This window comes from Cucurbita pepo, chromosome LG02 (genome assembly GCF_002806865.2).
Source record: "Cucurbita pepo subsp. pepo cultivar mu-cu-16 chromosome LG02, ASM280686v2, whole genome shotgun sequence".
NCBI classification, from domain to species: Eukaryota; Viridiplantae; Streptophyta; class Magnoliopsida; order Cucurbitales; family Cucurbitaceae; genus Cucurbita; species Cucurbita pepo.
The window spans coordinates 10910898-10927825 of NC_036639.1; the positions used below are offsets into that span (position 1 = coordinate 10910898).

The 16928-nt window shown below is 35.5% G+C and overlaps 3 protein-coding genes across 4 annotated transcripts; 1 reads left to right on the forward strand and 2 right to left on the reverse strand.

Annotated features, from left to right (window-relative positions):
• Positions 1 to 4208: 4208 nt before the first annotated feature.
• Positions 4209 to 8223, reverse strand: LOC111787443 (gamma-interferon-inducible lysosomal thiol reductase-like). 2 transcript variants are annotated; one of them, XM_023667405.1, is made up of 6 exons: positions 7656 to 8223; positions 6119 to 6184; positions 5459 to 5599; positions 5249 to 5341; positions 4503 to 4638; positions 4209 to 4428 (listed from the first exon to the last, which is right to left on the reverse strand). In XM_023667405.1, exons 1-5 carry the CDS (start codon positions 7941 to 7943, stop codon positions 4543 to 4545), a joined length of 684 nt encoding a protein of 227 aa, XP_023523173.1. In that variant the 5' UTR covers positions 7944 to 8223; the 3' UTR covers positions 4209 to 4428; positions 4503 to 4542. The 2 variants fall into 2 exon arrangements, with proteins under 2 accessions (XP_023523173.1, XP_023523172.1); XM_023667404.1 differs by having other exon boundaries at positions 4209 to 4638.
• An 840-nt stretch (positions 8224 to 9063) lies between these two features.
• Positions 9064 to 11743, forward strand: LOC111787441 (gamma-interferon-inducible lysosomal thiol reductase-like). Its single transcript, XM_023667403.1, has 5 exons — positions 9064 to 9448; positions 10036 to 10101; positions 10451 to 10591; positions 11086 to 11178; positions 11425 to 11743. The coding sequence occupies exons 1-5, from the start codon at positions 9149 to 9151 to the stop codon at positions 11515 to 11517; spliced, it is 693 nt and encodes a 230-aa protein (XP_023523171.1). The 5' UTR covers positions 9064 to 9148; the 3' UTR covers positions 11518 to 11743.
• Positions 11744 to 13100: 1357 nt separating this feature from the next.
• Positions 13101 to 16894, reverse strand: LOC111787449 (mitochondrial import inner membrane translocase subunit TIM22-4). Its single transcript, XM_023667413.1, has 4 exons — positions 16631 to 16894; positions 16113 to 16303; positions 15952 to 16024; positions 13101 to 13448 (listed from the first exon to the last, which is right to left on the reverse strand). Exons 1-4 carry the CDS (start codon positions 16791 to 16793, stop codon positions 13363 to 13365), a joined length of 513 nt encoding a protein of 170 aa, XP_023523181.1. The 5' UTR covers positions 16794 to 16894; the 3' UTR covers positions 13101 to 13362.
• Positions 16895 to 16928: the final 34 nt, after the last annotated feature.

The following is a 16928-nucleotide window of genomic DNA, read 5'->3' on the forward strand; positions in this document are numbered from 1 at the left end:
TTGTATAATATCTCTTAGNTACAAACGTTTTTCGACAGTTATACAGAAATAACAGTAAGACTTTGTTTTGTTTGTTCGTATTGTATAATATCTCTTAGACATAGAAAGGAAAGGTAATACCCGTTATAACATGAGTATCGTTGTTATGATATTGAGCTTAGAACCGGTCCCCGTGAGTGAAAAGGGAAACAATGTGACAGGGGTTTGGTGTAAAGGAAGTGAGAAAAGGCAAAGGGTTTTGCCAAAATTGAGATGTTGAAATTTATTGGCCTTACATGTCATGTCACTCTAGAGGACCTTGACTTGGATGATGGGGTTTGTGTACTCTCACTGCTCCTCTTCCCACACCCCTTCTTTTACCTCCAAAGAATCTTTTATTTTATTTTATTTTATTATATATATATATATGTATATAGATATAATATATATATATATNGTATATGTATATATAGATATAATATATATATATATATAAGAAGACAGTAATGAATGGTGAGTACTGNATATATATATATATGTATATAGATATAATATATATATATATAAGAAGACAGTAATGAATGGTGAGTACTGAGTCCAACCCACGTGAGGGTATACTTGCATTGTCCACCATGCATTTTGAGGCCGCCTATCATTTTTTTATTCATATGTACTTTTTGCTCCGACGAGATATACGGCGGCGGGTACGGCGGTGGGTACGGCGGTGGTAGGTGGTTGGTGGTTGGTGGTTGGTGGTGGTGGTGGTGGTCGCTCATCTATGATTGATTCTGCCTGGTTGCAGTTATTGGCATGTGTGAAGAGTGTACAGTGTTTTGGGTGTAGAGACATGATCTTTGTCCTTCACTGTTCAAATGTTGTACCTATGTTGTTTTTATGGTATATTCCTTTTCCAAAACATCATTGTTTTGGGTACGTTTTCTACTCGATGAGCTAGTCGTAAAGGCATTTATATCGCCGGGTAATTTAATCGATTCAAATTATAAATGTTGGGTTGAGTTTAGATTTTTTTTTTTTTTTCCGATTTTGGTTAAATCGAATTTTTAAAAAAACTAAAAAGTCGAGTCGGTTTGCTGATTGACATGACTTGACTAACTCGAAAATAGGGTCATAACCTAACCATACTTTTAAGATTATTATAAAAATTAAGAATGTTTGATGTTCGTTATCGGTGTTAGTGATGCAGTGAAACTTGTGCATGTTTGATATTTGAGCTTGATGAGATTTTAGTTATTAATATAACATATATTATAGATAAAAAAAAATTTTAAAAAAATAATTAAAAAATAAAAGAATTACTCGAACCAACCCAAAAAATTGGGGGTTAGGTTGGGTTGGGTTGTGAACTCTCGAGTTGCTTGGGTCACCAACCCACAACCAACCAACAATTTTGAGTTGGTCTAAGAGATTTTTCCAACCAAGCCCGTGTACGCCCCTAACTGGTCAACTTGGAACGTGTATGCTTTAGTAAAAAACGTTTAAATAGAAAAAGTTCTTAGTAATACAAGTGCACAACGTCGATAAACCGTAATATTTCAAGTGTTGTACAACAAAATTCACCTTAATAGTGTATATAAATTAAATTGATAAGATCGTGAGCTACTGAAAAGTAACGACAGGATTCAAACTTAATGTACGTAGATTATGAACTTACATATAAAAATTATTACGGTGGTATAGATGATGACCTATTCAATATATTTTCTTCACTAGTCAGTCAAAATTTAGTATCTATAGTTTAAAATTTAATTATTTAATAATTTTCAGATTATTAAATAATAGTAATTTATTTTAATAAAATGTATTAAGAATTAGTGATGTGGATGCTTTTAAATTTTTGTGAGGGATATGAACATCATATTATAATAATAATAATAATAATAATAATAATAATAATAAAACACGAAATAATTGCCCTAATCCACATTGACGTCATCACATTCTACAAAAATTATTTGAATATTTGGACTCCAATAATTATTTCTCTCCATAAATTATTTTATTAAATCTGAGCCGTTTATTTTTCTTCAACGGCCTTGATTACTCTCAAATTGAACTAAATCCTTCTAGAGTGACATCAGCCTAACCTCAAAATTATTGCTTAATTTTAATAATAATTTTCAAATCCCTATCTTATCACCTTTTTTTTTTTATTAGTATTAAATTTTAATTAAATTATAAATTTAGACATTTGGGAGTTTATATACATTTTTAATTGGTTAAAATTTTAAAATTACAAATTTAATTTACTCATTTACTAAATACAAAATTAAAAAAAAATATAGTTATATTATACATAAATTTTAATTTTCTAATATATTAACTAATTTTTTTAATTTTTTTATGTAGAAATTTTTAAAATTTTAAATATCATTGTGATGATATGACATATAACATGCAACATGCATGAGGTATCGCATTAAAAATCATACTTCAATGAGATGATGCACATAATACTTTACATGATGTAAATTCCTTACAAGACGTACACATATTTATGGTAATTCATTCGTGCTTATTATACATGGTACATATGGTCATATCAATATGGTTATATATGATATGTGTTATTCATGCACCCGACAATTACATTCAACCTAGTCAGTAGGTTCAAATTGATATTTTTAAGGTTATCTTATGTTACCGTTCCTACGTTCAGCACACATGAAATTCAGGTCCATTTATGCTATTTTATTTATTAAAAAAAATTAAATTTAAAATCTTTTCCATCGTAATTTAACTGTCTTAAATAATATTAAATATTTATTTACATATTTGACTTATTATATAAAACAAATGTAATTTCATTTTCACTATTAATTTCTATTTTGAAAAAAAAAAATACTATAATTTACATTTTGAAATTGAAAAATTTGTAATAAAGAGGGAGAAAGGGACAAGTGGTGCATTTCAAAAGACAGTGAAAGTGGTTGAGAGAATAACGAGAACAAAATTGATAGAAAAAATATATATTTTAATTAACTGAATTATGTGCTCGGGTTGAAAACGGAGCTTCAAAATCTATTCTCGTTTCTAATAATTTTATTTCTAAAATTTAAATTTAAACTTAAACAGAAAGGATTAAGCTTCGTACATCTATGGATCTCGGGTTAATTCGAGTTAGGACAGATTGACTGAGATGAGAGTCTCGAGGGGGTTTGAGAAGAGGTTGAGGAGCGGGGTGCTAGAAGATTCGATATATTTTAACCAAATATCAAATATCAATGCCTTTTCAATTTTTTTTTTTTAAAAATATAGGTTAAATTATACCTATGGTAAATCTATACCACCACTAAAACCCGACTAATTTAGATTACCTAATCAAAATTATAAACGTTGGATTGGGTTAATGTTTTTTTGGTTTCGGTTGAGTTTAGTGAACGAACCAAACACTGTTTAGTTTAAAAAGCATCCCCCCATCATCCTCATTCGATCCTACCTACCGAAGAAAGAGAAGAATAAGCTAGGAAGGGGCCCCTAAGCTCGCGAGAAGGAAAAGAGCCAAAATACAAAGGCAAGACGCACTAGATAGAGGCACTAGTTTAAAAAATCGAAAATTCGAGTTAGTTCAAGTATTGACATTTTCTTGATCAAGTCAATTAGACCAATACGAAAGTAGAGTTACAACCCAATCTTACTCTATCGTACTTTTAAAATTATTATAAAAATTAAGAATATTTGATGCAGACAACACATGTTAGTGTTGCATTTGACGTATGTATGAATGTTTGATATTTAAATTTTATAAGATTTTAATTAGTAATGTGTTGTATATTGTGGACAAGTAGAATTTTATTATATAATAAAAAAAAAAACAACTCGACAACCTAATTCTCGATTAGGTTGGGTTATGTAATCTCCTCGGATTGTCTAAGTCACTAACCCAATCAACCCAAAATTTTGGGCTAATCCAAAAGATTTTCTCAACCCAACCCGTGTACCCCTTACCAGATATATATTCTCGGAGTTCAAAACATTTTATTTTAGTTATTAAATTTTAAATTGTTTAAAAATATATATGTTGAGATATTTTTTTTTTATTAAAATGATGGATAAAAATTAATACAACAATTAATGTGTATCATTCATTTAAATTGACTAGTTGATTGATATATAAGAAATATCCGTGTAAGAAACTGGCGGGATTTCACATTACACATTAGCTTAGATTATTTATGATATGAATTAAATCGTTACTAATTTTAGACATATACACGAAAAGTGTAGAGGGCCTTTGTATATATATATATGCTCTTGAGTTTAAAATATGTGAAGGTAAGATTCTAATCTCTAACTTTTCAGTATGAGAGTACATATAAAGACAATCTAAATGCTCCCTTTGTAGCCTTAAACAATCTAAATGCTCCCTTTGTAGCCTTAAACGTCAGATTCTCAGATTTTAAATGTTGATGACAACACGACTAACGCTTCCTACAAACAATAACGCTATTATTATTCAGTAAACAATTTCAACAACATTATTGCAGATGAAACAGCAGCATTACCATCTTCACCATTCATATAGAACTTTCCTTTTCTACCTCTTTAAATGGAACTAAGGGATTTAGCTTTACTACATGCGCTTGGCACAGAAGAACCTTTATACGCCGCACAGATATAGCTCACGAAGTTTTCAAAGTCCTGCAGAAACAGGAAATTATGGCAATCCTCAGAAGCTTTAGATGTATGGTTGGGTTAGAATCTAAACGCTTAAGCTGTGTATTGTAACTTGGCACAGAAGAACCTTTATACGCCGCACAGATATAGCTTACGAAGTTTTCAAAGTCCTGCAGAAACAGGAAATTATGGCAATTCTCAGAAGCTTTAGATGCATGGTTGGGTTAGAATCTAAACGCTTAAGCTGTGTATTGTATATAAATTAATGGCCAATCACTTTGTGAAAACCCCATTTCATGCTTCAATAACTTTCTTAAGAAGAAATGCTTCAAGCCATAAGGGGCAAAAGTCCATGGGTGTGTTCACGAACAAACAAGTTTTAGGATTTGCTTGCTTATCCACATTGAGTTTATGATAAATCTTGTTTAATGTTCATTCCTATGCTTAGTCGAAGCCTACTCGACATGTTCGTGAGTGATTGACATTAGGCAAGTTTGAGAATGAGAATGTGTTTGGATGTGCAAAGTGAATATAAATCTGGGAACTAGTTTTCAGGATCCATCTATTTTGCGACCCATTTTGCCCTTTTTGGATCGAGCTATCATAGACGATAAGGTTATTGAGAAAAACAAACCTCATAAAGCGGTTGTCCATCAACAACCACCCAAGGAACGTATTTATGAGGAGGCTGAAGATTGTCGGTTTCAGCTGCATATTGTAATTCAAGCTGCATAGAAAATGATGATTCAGGTCATATAAACACAATCAATCCTCATAGATTTGGTTAGTTAATCTGGTTGCCATTTAATGCTGAAATATGCATGAGTTGGTTGAATTAACTCACCTCTTTCCCAAGTCCTGAAGAATAGCAATCATAAACAGGCTTAGGATTCAATCCCAATTTCTCGAAGCAAGTCTCCCATTGGGTATACTTCCGCTCATACACTGCAGCCTCCACACAGAAAATAAAAGGAAAATGCCCTGTCTACATCCACAAATTTGAATAAACGTTTAGTATTCCAACCGGTGAGTATGTTAACAATATGGATCATTTGCTCGATGAGTCAAAGTGCCACTAAATAATTTGAAAATCAAAAGAGCTCATATGAGATTCCACGTCAGTTGGGGAGGAGAACAAAACATTATTTATAAGGGTGTGGAAACCTCTCCCTAGCAGACGCGCTTTAAAAACCTTGAGGCGAAGTCCGAAAGGGAAAGCCCAAAGAGCACAATATCTGCTAGGAGTGGACTTGAGCTCCTGCATCTAACATGCCATTTATAGAATGCCATGTTTCCAGAATCTCATGTTTTGAAATGGTTATGATAGGAACCCCGCACATGACCCTCAACCCAGAAGGCCCCCCGCGCACGACCCTGCGCATGGCCCTCAACCCAAAAGGCCCCCCAAGGAAGAAACAGACTGAATGTTGGCAGCAATATAAACACCAAAATATGTTATTATAACCAGACCAGTTGACCATTTGGATCTCAACATGAGACTTACCAGCTCAGGCCAGGCATGAATAGCGCAGGCTTCCACGGTGTTCAGTAGACATTCATTAGGACCATGCTGAAATCACCACCACAAAATACAAGTTCATCAGTCTGCATATGTACGCAAGTATTTCCATACATGTGTGTGTATGTTGTGTGATTACTATGTTTTCCAGGATTCAGCATGTAGAAAGGCATAACAAAACATCAACTTGAAATGGAAACAGAAAACCATGATATGAACAACTAAACGATAGATAGAACGTAGAACATGAAGGAATCTTTCGATTTTTTTACATGTGCCACAATCGCACCTCTTCGGGACTCACAATTCAACTAAGGCCATTCTCAAAGAGCTTACAAAGATCATTGATGAGGAAATTGGCTGTGATGTCCCACATTGGTTGGGGAGGAGAACAAAACACCTTTACAAGGGTGTGGAAACCTTCTCCTAGAGACACATTTTAAAGCCTTGAGGGGAAGCCCGAAAGGGAAAGCCCAAAGAGGACAATATCTGCTATCGGTGGGTCTGGGCCATTACAAATGGTATCAGAGCCAGACACCGGATGATGTGTCAACCTTCTCGCTGTTCCCCGGGTAAACATGAGGCGGTGTGCCAGTAAGGACGCTGGCCCCAAAGGGGGTAGATTTGGCGGTCTCACATCGATTGGAGAAAGGAATAAGTGACAGCGAGGATGTTGGACCCCGAAGGGAGTTGGATTGTGATGTCCTACGTTGGTTGGGGAGGAGAACAAAACTTTATAAGGGTGTGGAAACCTTCCCCTAGGAGACGCGTTTTAAAGCCTTGAGGGGAAGCCTGAAAGGGAAATCCCAAAGAAGGCAATATCTGCTATCAGTGGGTCTGGACCGTTACATTAGCCATGTATGCGCAAAGACATCATAATATAAGCCCAAAGAGACTTTCCCAGATTGTGTTGGGTAAAATTAAAGGCAATGAAGTTGATCTATATAAGTTAAAAGCAAAGAGAATAGATTAGTTGGATGAAAAGAACACCCATGAAGGCAGCTTCAGCAATGGGATATCAAATCTGGATCAAGAAATTATAGGTCTAGGCTTTCATATCCACCCAAAGCCAAAAATTATACCATGGCTTCACCATTTTTAATGCAAGATTCTAAGTAATCGAACAATTACTCTTTAAACATAATTACTATTACCCTGATTCCTCCACCTTAGGCCAGAAAAATAATACCTAAAGTCATAAAATCAGAATTAGATTTAGCTGTAATGTCGTTCTTCGAGTCAATCAAAACCAAATCATCATCAATAATCCTCTGTTTGTTTCTATAGGGTTTGAAGGGATTTAAAATCCTAACTAAAATATTTCTACAGGATTTGGTTTTCCTTCACAAATTAGGTACAGTAATGCTATATTAATAAAATCCTTATTTCTTCTCATTTCCATCCATCGAACATCCAGAAAAAAAACTTCTGATCGAATTCTCTTCATTCAAACGAAACAAAAAAGTTTATAATCATATCTAGTTTATAAAAGGAACTGAAGAGGGTGAATTTAAAGGAGGACCTGACAAGTGATGGAACTGTTTCGACCGATCCTCGCATTGCCGTAGGGAACGAATCTAAGATCAACTATGGAGATGAGTCCACCCTCAAACAACTCGATCAGATTGTCCACTATAAATTTAACGCTGTCTGGACAGAGCGATTCATAGTAAACATCAAGCGATACTTTCTCACTCCCGTAATCAGGGCTTGCCGTTGCCCTGGAAGTCGAAACTGAAACCAGAGAGCATAACAAAAGTAGGAGATGAGAGAGAAAAACAAAGGAGGAGATTCTAGCCGAAGAATCCATGGATATACGAATATGATAACACGGTGAGTCGATTTGCCAAGCAAATTGCAAATTACAAGTAATAGCTCTTCAATTCCCGTCGCTAAAGGTTTGTCTCCGATGCATATGGCCGGAATTCCGCAAAAAATTCAATGTTGATTGAATTCCTTGTTATAGTATGGAGAAGGAAGACCTAATCTAGGAGGATCGTGGGCGGAAGGAAGGCCAGGTGGTTGTTGTTGGCATTCTTGGACATGCTTAATCATACGAGGGCCATACGAGGGCCATTCTCGGCCAGTGGCTCCTCCTAAAATATTTATTACAATTTTGCAAAATAAAAGTCAGAATTTAATGGTTTTTAACATTTTTAATTTTTTTAATAATATTTTTAAATTAAAAAAAAAAATGTCTATCATTAATTTTGTATTTAAATTATTAATAATATATTTACAAATATCATTAAAATTTTGGATTTCAAGAGCATCATTTTAACTTTTAAAGATATTTAAATAAAATAATTAACGTGCTTATTTTTAAAAAAATAATTCAAATATATATTTACCATTATTATCACATTTAAAATAATATTAATTCAAAGTAATATTAAATATCTAGAGACAATTTTCTGAATTTTTTTTTTATAAAATGTGTAGGTATAAAAATTGTTCGATATTTGAGGATTTACCAATCTATTGGCACGACTAAAGGTATGGTTTTGATACTATGTTAGACGAACACGATTCTCCACAATCGTATAATATTGTCAACTTATAAGCTCTCATGACTTTGTTTTGGACTTCCCGGAAAAGTCTCGTACCAATGGAGAGAGTATTCTTTGATCATAAACTTTACCGGATGTGGGACTTTTATCGTCCAACAAAAACATGCTGATAATATTATAATAATAAAATTTTAATTATTAAAAATTAAGTTGAATATATATATATATATATATATATATATATATATTTTAAAATATGATTGGAATTATTAAATTATTTTAGCAAAGTGAAAAATTATGCAATAAAATAATTTTTAAAACAAATATATTTTTTAAAGAACTTATATAATAACCAACGGGAAAAAAACGTGATTTTGTCCTTACGCGGGTCGTGGACATGGAAGATTCCTCAAGTTTAGCTTGCTTCCACATCCACAACAAGAATTAAATGTTTATTTAACAAAATTAGATTCATTCTTCCATTGCTATTGAATCTCTGGAAGCCATGGATTCTCCGCCTAAACTCTGTTCCCTCGCTTACATTTCTTATCTGCTGCTACTCTTGCTTTGCTCGTTCTTGTTTCCTGTTTCATCTACTTCATACTCCATAGCCACAACCTCCAATTATGGCACCGGAAAAGTTTCGCTCCAACTCTACTACGAGTCTCTCTGTCCTTACAGCGCCAATTTCATTGTGAACTATCTGCCAAAGCTTTTCGATGATGATCTCATCTCCATTGTTGATCTCAGGCTCGTCCCTTATGGTAACGCCAGGGTTGGTCGCAACGATTCCATCACTTGTCAGGTCCTCCGTTTAATTCGTTCATTAGATTCGTTGTTTTCTTTCTTGACGATTTCTGTTTCGGTTAATTACTAAATAAATGGCGTATTTCGTTTGTTTGCATGCTTGATTTGACTTCAGTGTTCTGTTGATTTAGGTATTTGGTTATGGTTTGTTCAGGGATGAGAAATTGGTAGTTGTTCGGAACCTTAGGTTTAAAATTGAATATGCAATTATGCGCGATTCTTCCGAATCTGATATGCTTTTGTTTATTGTATATTGTTCAACATAATAGCTTCTTCCTTGTTTACCATATTGTTCTTTGAAAGTCTCTCCGGGCTTATAATACGAATCTTGATATTGTTCTTTGAAAGTCTCTCCAATTTTATCATCAGTAAATCTGTTTATATTTCGAGATTGATATTCCTCCCTTACCTGATAGCTTAAGCTGTTTGATGTCCATGTTAGAGTTCTCTTTTCTGTTTCGTTTTAAGTTGGTGTTCATGATTTTATACTCTTTCTACACAGTTTAACTTGCCTATGGATGGCTGGATGTGCTTGCATCCATATAAACTGTCTAATAAACTTGTACTGTGTGGTTGTAATTTCAGCATGGCCCGAATGAATGCCTATTGAACACTGTGGAAGCCTGTGCCATTAACGCCTGGCCAGAGCTGGTAAGACTTCTGATGGGAGCATGACACTAGTCAGTTTCTTACAAAACCCTTTCCTTGTTTATTACATAGTTTCCATGTGTCATTATGATCANGCATGTAACTATGTGTCATTATGATCATTGATGATGGGTTTTTTCCATTTGCTTCGATCTGTACAAAGTTCTCCTTACTAATATTATTTTGCTACCCAATAATCTAATGGAATTGGTGGTGGATTGTCTGTTTATATATTTTTCTCTAATAGTCTTCTTGGAATTAAATGCTGAAACTCATTTCTTATATTACATATCTTTCAAAGTGAGTGAGTTGGAATTATGGGGATAAAAGTTCTCATGTACTTGTACTGCAGGATGGTCATTTTCCTTTCATTTACTGCATCGAGTATCTGGTGTCCAAACGGAAGTACACCCAGTGGGAGTCATGTTTTGAGAAGTTGGGGTTGAATCCCAAGCCAATCAATGAATGCTACCATACTGAGCTTGGGAAAATGGTGAGTTGTTTTAAATTACTCGGTTCAGATTTTTGTGTTAGTTCAAGTTTCATATATTGATAAGATATAACATTGTATAGAATACAAAGACTATGTAATGGTACCTACTCAACTAATCCTGTACTGCTGCAACGGGTTCTTAGTTTCCAACATATCTAGCTGTTATGATTTTCGACTGACTGAAGATTTCACAGATTTCATTGACTGAGCATTAGGTTCATAATCAGTTCCCGGTCTCTAGGTTGTGATTGGGTAAACAAACATAGAGATTATCGACAATTCAATATGGAATCAAATGTTCTATGTGTGATCCCACATCGGTTGGGGAGGAGAACGAAACACCCTTTATAAGAGTGTGGAAACCTCCCATTGCAGACGCATTTTAAAAACCTTGAGGGAAAGCTCGAAAGGGAAAGCCCAAAGAGGACAATATCTACTAGCGGTAGGCATGCGTCATTACATTCTATAATTTGATTTTTATCATCTTCGTGCAGCTTGAACTGAAATATGCTGCTGAAACCGGCAATCTTGAGCCTCCTCATAAGTACGTGCCTTGGGTTGTTGTAGATGGGAAACCACTTTATGAGGTTTGTTTCCTTCTTTCTGTTATGCTCACTAGTGTACGTACAAATTAACTGTTAAAATATCATCACTAGCCCAATAGAGTTAAGCCCAATAATGTACGAGCCATTGTATATTTATCTCAGTAGATATTTTAGAATAAAGATACTAGAGATTTTAGAGTTGTGTTCAATATTAACTGCATAAAGGTCTAGGCTTGAGTCATACAAACATCTACTTATAAGGATTATTATAACATTCCCTTGCTATAGGACTATGAAAACTTCATAAACTACATCTGTGAGGCGTATAAAGGACCTGTTCTGCCAAGTGCCTGTCATGCTTCGTCCATTAGTGCCATTTGAAGATGAAAAGCCAAGTCCAGCCTCCCAAATAGTGCAAGAAGACAGAGATGATGATAACGTTGATATAATAAACAAGAATACAATCGAGGTGATAGTGTTATTTATTCTACTGCTTGAATGATGTCACATTGTATGTACCCCCACACTCTGAAATCGTTCGGTTTAATTTATGGATAATGCACTTTTAGTAGTGAGATATGAATCGTTATCTATTTGGTCCATGAAATTTCAATAGAGACACTTTAGCCTCTTGAGTTTGCGAAGTCATTTTAAATGGTCCTGACATGTGCTGATGTGGAATTAGATGACATCAGGAATGAGGAGTAGGTTGTGCTGATGTGGGATTAGATGACATGTCATTTGCTTGGATTACTTGGTAAATAAAATGAAAAACCAATTTAAGAAAAATTTAATGATTAGTGAAGGGCACTAGTAGGTAATAATAAGTAGAGTGGAACATGGTTGGCTATGATTTGAGAAAGATCTCCGATCTGTTGTCGGGAAAAGGGACTTAGTGTCATTTTCAAGCCACCTGCAATGGGATCGAGTAGTTCGCTCCTGATCTTTCTCCTTATTCTGTTTCGGTTGAGGTGGAAACTCCTCTCGACCTTCTGTCGAGTACCCAATTTCCTATTCCTTCAATCTAGGGAATCAAATCGATCGAGTACTGACCATTTAAAATCTACGAGGGATTTTTAATGATGCTCGTATTAAATTCACAAGGAGTTCCATCCTAAATTGGGTAGTCGCCGAAGGTGGCGGCCGTGGAGGAGAGTCGGCGGCGACAGGTGGATGACGCTAAGGTTGGTTGGACTGGATAGTCACAGTTGGACATTTTGTCTTTTAAGGTTTTAAATTTGTAATTAATTTTTCATTTTATTTGTCAAGTAATCCAGAAATATGACACGTCATTCAATCCACATCAACAAATTATGCCTAGTCATCATTCCATTAGATTAAAGTTAAATTAAGAACCATAAAAAGGCATTCTCTCCAATAGTTAATAAATCAAGATAGAGAAACATGCTCGCATTACATTTTATAAGAAGAATTGGGTTAAGAGTTTTAAAAGATTTAATTTCACATTCATAATTGTATTAATTATTTTAGAAAATTTGTAAATATGGCATCAGTGTTTCATTCGACTCCGCATAGTGATGCTTGGCCTCGTATACTAGAGACAAACATGAATTAAATTAGATTATATACCTTTTGGAAAGAGATTTTCATCCCTTTCGAAGAGTAAGAATTTAGTTCGACAATTTTTCTATTGATGTTGTCCCTTCATTCGTGAATAGGGAAGTTTAGCAGAGCTTATGTTAGGTTGGGAGTGATCTTCAACCCAACGTACCTCAGGATTAGACATGTGTCGCTCGGCTTTCAGGTCGCGTGGCAAACTGTGTTTTGACCCATAACAGTACATATAGAGGCTAATTGAAGNCCAACGTACCTCAGGACTAGACATGTGTCGCTCGGCTTTCAGGTCGCGTGGCAAGCTGTGTTTTGACCCATAACAGTACATATAGAGGCTAATTGAAGAATTACAAAAAAAAGAAAAATCGAAATGCGTAATGACCATAGGCTACCTGAATGACACATCTTAAAGCTCTGCAAAAATGGTTCAATTTCCTGTCTCTATGAGTACAAATTTGTTCCAACAAAATGGGATTGTGAATAATGTTACTAAAACAATGAGGAAAATATTGTAGAAGTACATCCCAAATAGAAAAGGGGGTTCGGATTTATGTGATGAAAAGAATGGTTACAATGCGGGCTACCTATTATTTCTCTACCATTGATTCTTTTTCTTTTTGCTACCAGAAAATTGTGAGCACAAGACGCAGCTCAAGTGTGTCTGTCCAAGAACTTCTCTATCACGACTGAAAATGCTGCAAAACCAGCACAACCGGCACAAGCTGCCTTTGGGCCACCTGAATTAAGACAATACAAGCTGAGATATGGGATCTTAGGATGAAAATGAGAAGCATGTTAAAAACAATGAACATACTAATCAGCATGCTAAAGAACCAATTCAGTTAACATAGCCCCTTTATGTTTATGTTTGTGATGTCCCACGTTGGTTGGGGAGGAGAACAAACCACAATTTATAAGGGTGTGGAAACCTTCCCCTAGCAGATGCGTTTTAAAGCCTTGAGGGGAAGCCCGAAAGGGAAAGCCCAAAGAGGACAATATCTACTAATGGTGGATCTGGGTCGTTACAATGTTATTCTGTCCTTTTCCGCCTGTAAATCATTCATTCTTCAAACAAACATTGCTCATTTAAACACGAGAATGGAACGAGGCTAAAGAGATTGTCCCTAAGTTTGATACAGAATAGCTATGTGAAGTATAAGCAGAAACCACAATCCAGATTTTGACAAAAGGAAAGAAAAAACTTATGGTTGTTGGATGGGAATCCCTCAAAAGATATTTTTTTTAGATATCCAAAAGAGTTCAGGTCAGCTTACATACGTCTCGCAACTATTCTCCTAAGATAACCGTTTGATCCTATTGAATCTGGTTGTGATTACTTTAACATTTGGCATATCTCCATCCATGGCTTAAATCAAGAGGGGAGCATTCCTCTTTACATGAATAAATCAATGGCATGGATGGTAACCTCTTATATGAATAAATACATAATTTGGCATATCTCCATCTATTGGGAATGTTTTCATCACTTTTCATATAAGAATGCTTTATATCAGTTAGTAGGAAACCTCGTATGTCGTTGCCTAACCGTTGACCAAAGCGGTGTGCACAAATCATGCTAAAGAGATTTTTATGAAATTGCTTCTAAAGCTTTACTGAAACTTTCCTTGTACTGTCCTATAATTTCTCTACACTAAAAATGTACGTTTCTTTGGCTCTATAAGCTAGTGCAAAAATGGCATACAAAAAATTGGATACCAGCTCCAGTCAAAGCCAAACCAACCTAACCAAAACACAAAAAATTAAAAGGAAAACCTAGCTACAACTCCATAACTACTTAGCTTCTACTAGCTCACTTTTGATAGATTTAGATATTCCCTTATTTTTCCTTCATCAACAATTGGAATTTTGTGGCAATTGTAAATGTTTGTAGGTGGCTCCTCTTGTTGGGTGTTTGGCCTATCTTCTCACATGATCTCGCCCACCCACCCCAAGCTTTTAGTCAATCTTCCCGGGTTGGCAAATAAAATAAGTTACATTTTCAAAAGATATTTGAATCAAGGGCTGGCCACTGTCAAATACCTGTCAAGGGCTGTATGATACCGGTAGCAAATTTCCAAATGTAAGGCAGCGCTGACATCACTACTATAGTTCCATATGCTTTAACTTGAATTCAAATTTGAAATACGAGGAAATCTAGGAATGGGAAAGCATTCTTCAGATGCTGAAAATCTGAAATGTTAGCAGTGAGAATGACAGGTCAATCAGGACTCTAGAGAAGTATTTTCTAGCGAAACCCTTTGTCATAGATTTAATGCAACTAGTTATTTTCCAAAAATAAGTTTAAGGCTTCATGGAAAGACTGGTATCTAATGTAGGTAAAAGTTTTACTTTAGACTATGCTTGAAGGCTTGAACATAAATGAAGACCAGGAAAGGAATCTGCACATCTGTTTCCCAAATCGCTATTTATTATACATGAATATATTGAGAATGCTAGATATTTTTCTTCTCTCTTCACGTTTCAGCTGTCGTGGAGAAACTTTGTGTTTCTAGGATAAGCTGGGTTAATCCCTTCTCGACAAAGGACGCTCTCCTCGGTGATTCCTTAATCTAAAAGGATGGGTAGGCTACTTTGGCCAAATGCTTCTAGAGTTATTCGATGTGAGGTTTAGCTGGAGGATCTTTCAAGATTTGATATCAGGTCAGGTTTAAGTAGTTTTAAATATCCAAAGATGCCCCAAGGAGATCAATGCATTTGTCTCTTTGCAGCTTTTGTTCACAACAGATCGAGAGAAAAAAGGGCACAAGCTAGCACAGCAGTGTTATTGATGCCAGCACGCAAGGCGAACAGGTTATTCTCTGGCAACTTAAAAGATGAAATTTCAACCAAGATCAGTCAGAAAGTATAGTAAGGAAATAAATTAGCAAGGCCAATTGAACTTCTTGTGCACACATGAATACCCGATCCCTGCAAATTTCTTTGTAATGTGACCGGGAAAACAAGAGCTTATAATATTATCCTTAGAATTCAAGGATGCAGAGGTAGAGCCTATAGAACATTGTTCCTACTGCAAGATCGAGGTCATAAACTTATAATTTCATTCTGAACACGAATCAATCTAAAATGCACGAACTCCAGTATTTTAGCTCAACAGGAGTACTGAACCACTGAATTGTTTTCATGAAAGACCTTTACATGCCTAGAAGCTGAAGGATTCACATGGTGACACTTGAGTAGAAAATGAGGAACGTACATGGATACAAGGGTAAGAGGGCCTACCTTTAGCTGATATTGAACCACCAGTTACACAACCAGCGACTACTGTATTAGTTATATCATGTTTGGCTCGAGCCTAAGCACATGAAGAAAGGATTAGATCCCATAAAATCACATTCAGAAACTGAGAAGAAAAAAAAAATAATAATAAACGATCATGATACCTTTTCTACAACACATTCTGCTGCTGAGAAAACAAAGCCCATAACTGCAAACGCTTTTGCAGAACCCCAACTACGCCGTCCCATTTGTTTTGCAGTATAAACAAATTGCTGTCTAGCAGTCATCTCGTCTTGCATTAATGGATTATCCAATGCCCCCAAAAATAAACCCATGAACAATCCAAGTCCACCGCCTGCAAATATTTCAGCACATAAATTATGATTAAAGCAACATATACACGGTGGCTGAGCCTCTCAATCTTAATCCTCTTGGCAACTAAATATACAGCCCATACTAACTAAAATAGGAACAATGTAACAGAAACTATAAGGCATTACATTTAAGAGACGGAGAGATAGAAATACTGTTGTAAACGATAAGAGGAAAAAACATGAAGATTCATTCCAGTATTGGCGAGAGAAACTAGAATAAAGTACATGAGTGAGAATGCGGGAAATGATTTACAAAAAGCAACAAGCAAATTGAAGTTAAAACAACTGAAAGAAATTGGCTAACGTACCCATGACTCCACTAACAACACTGCGAACTGCACAGTTGTTCCAAATATCTTGGCCGCGAATCTCCTCGACTGTAGGCATCCTTATAGGCTCCAATGGCGGCTTCTCCAACTCGCTCGAGCTCGCGGGATCGTGCGAAGATCCATCTCCAGAACTGGAAGCCATTGATGTGGAGAGAGATTGAAATGAGAGGAAGAAGAAAAGCTTCGAGGATTGAGAAGGAGCGAGAAAGCAAGAAAAGCGGGGAATCTGCAAGAAATAAAGCTGAGGGCCTGCTGGGAAGGAAGAAGGGCAAAGAGG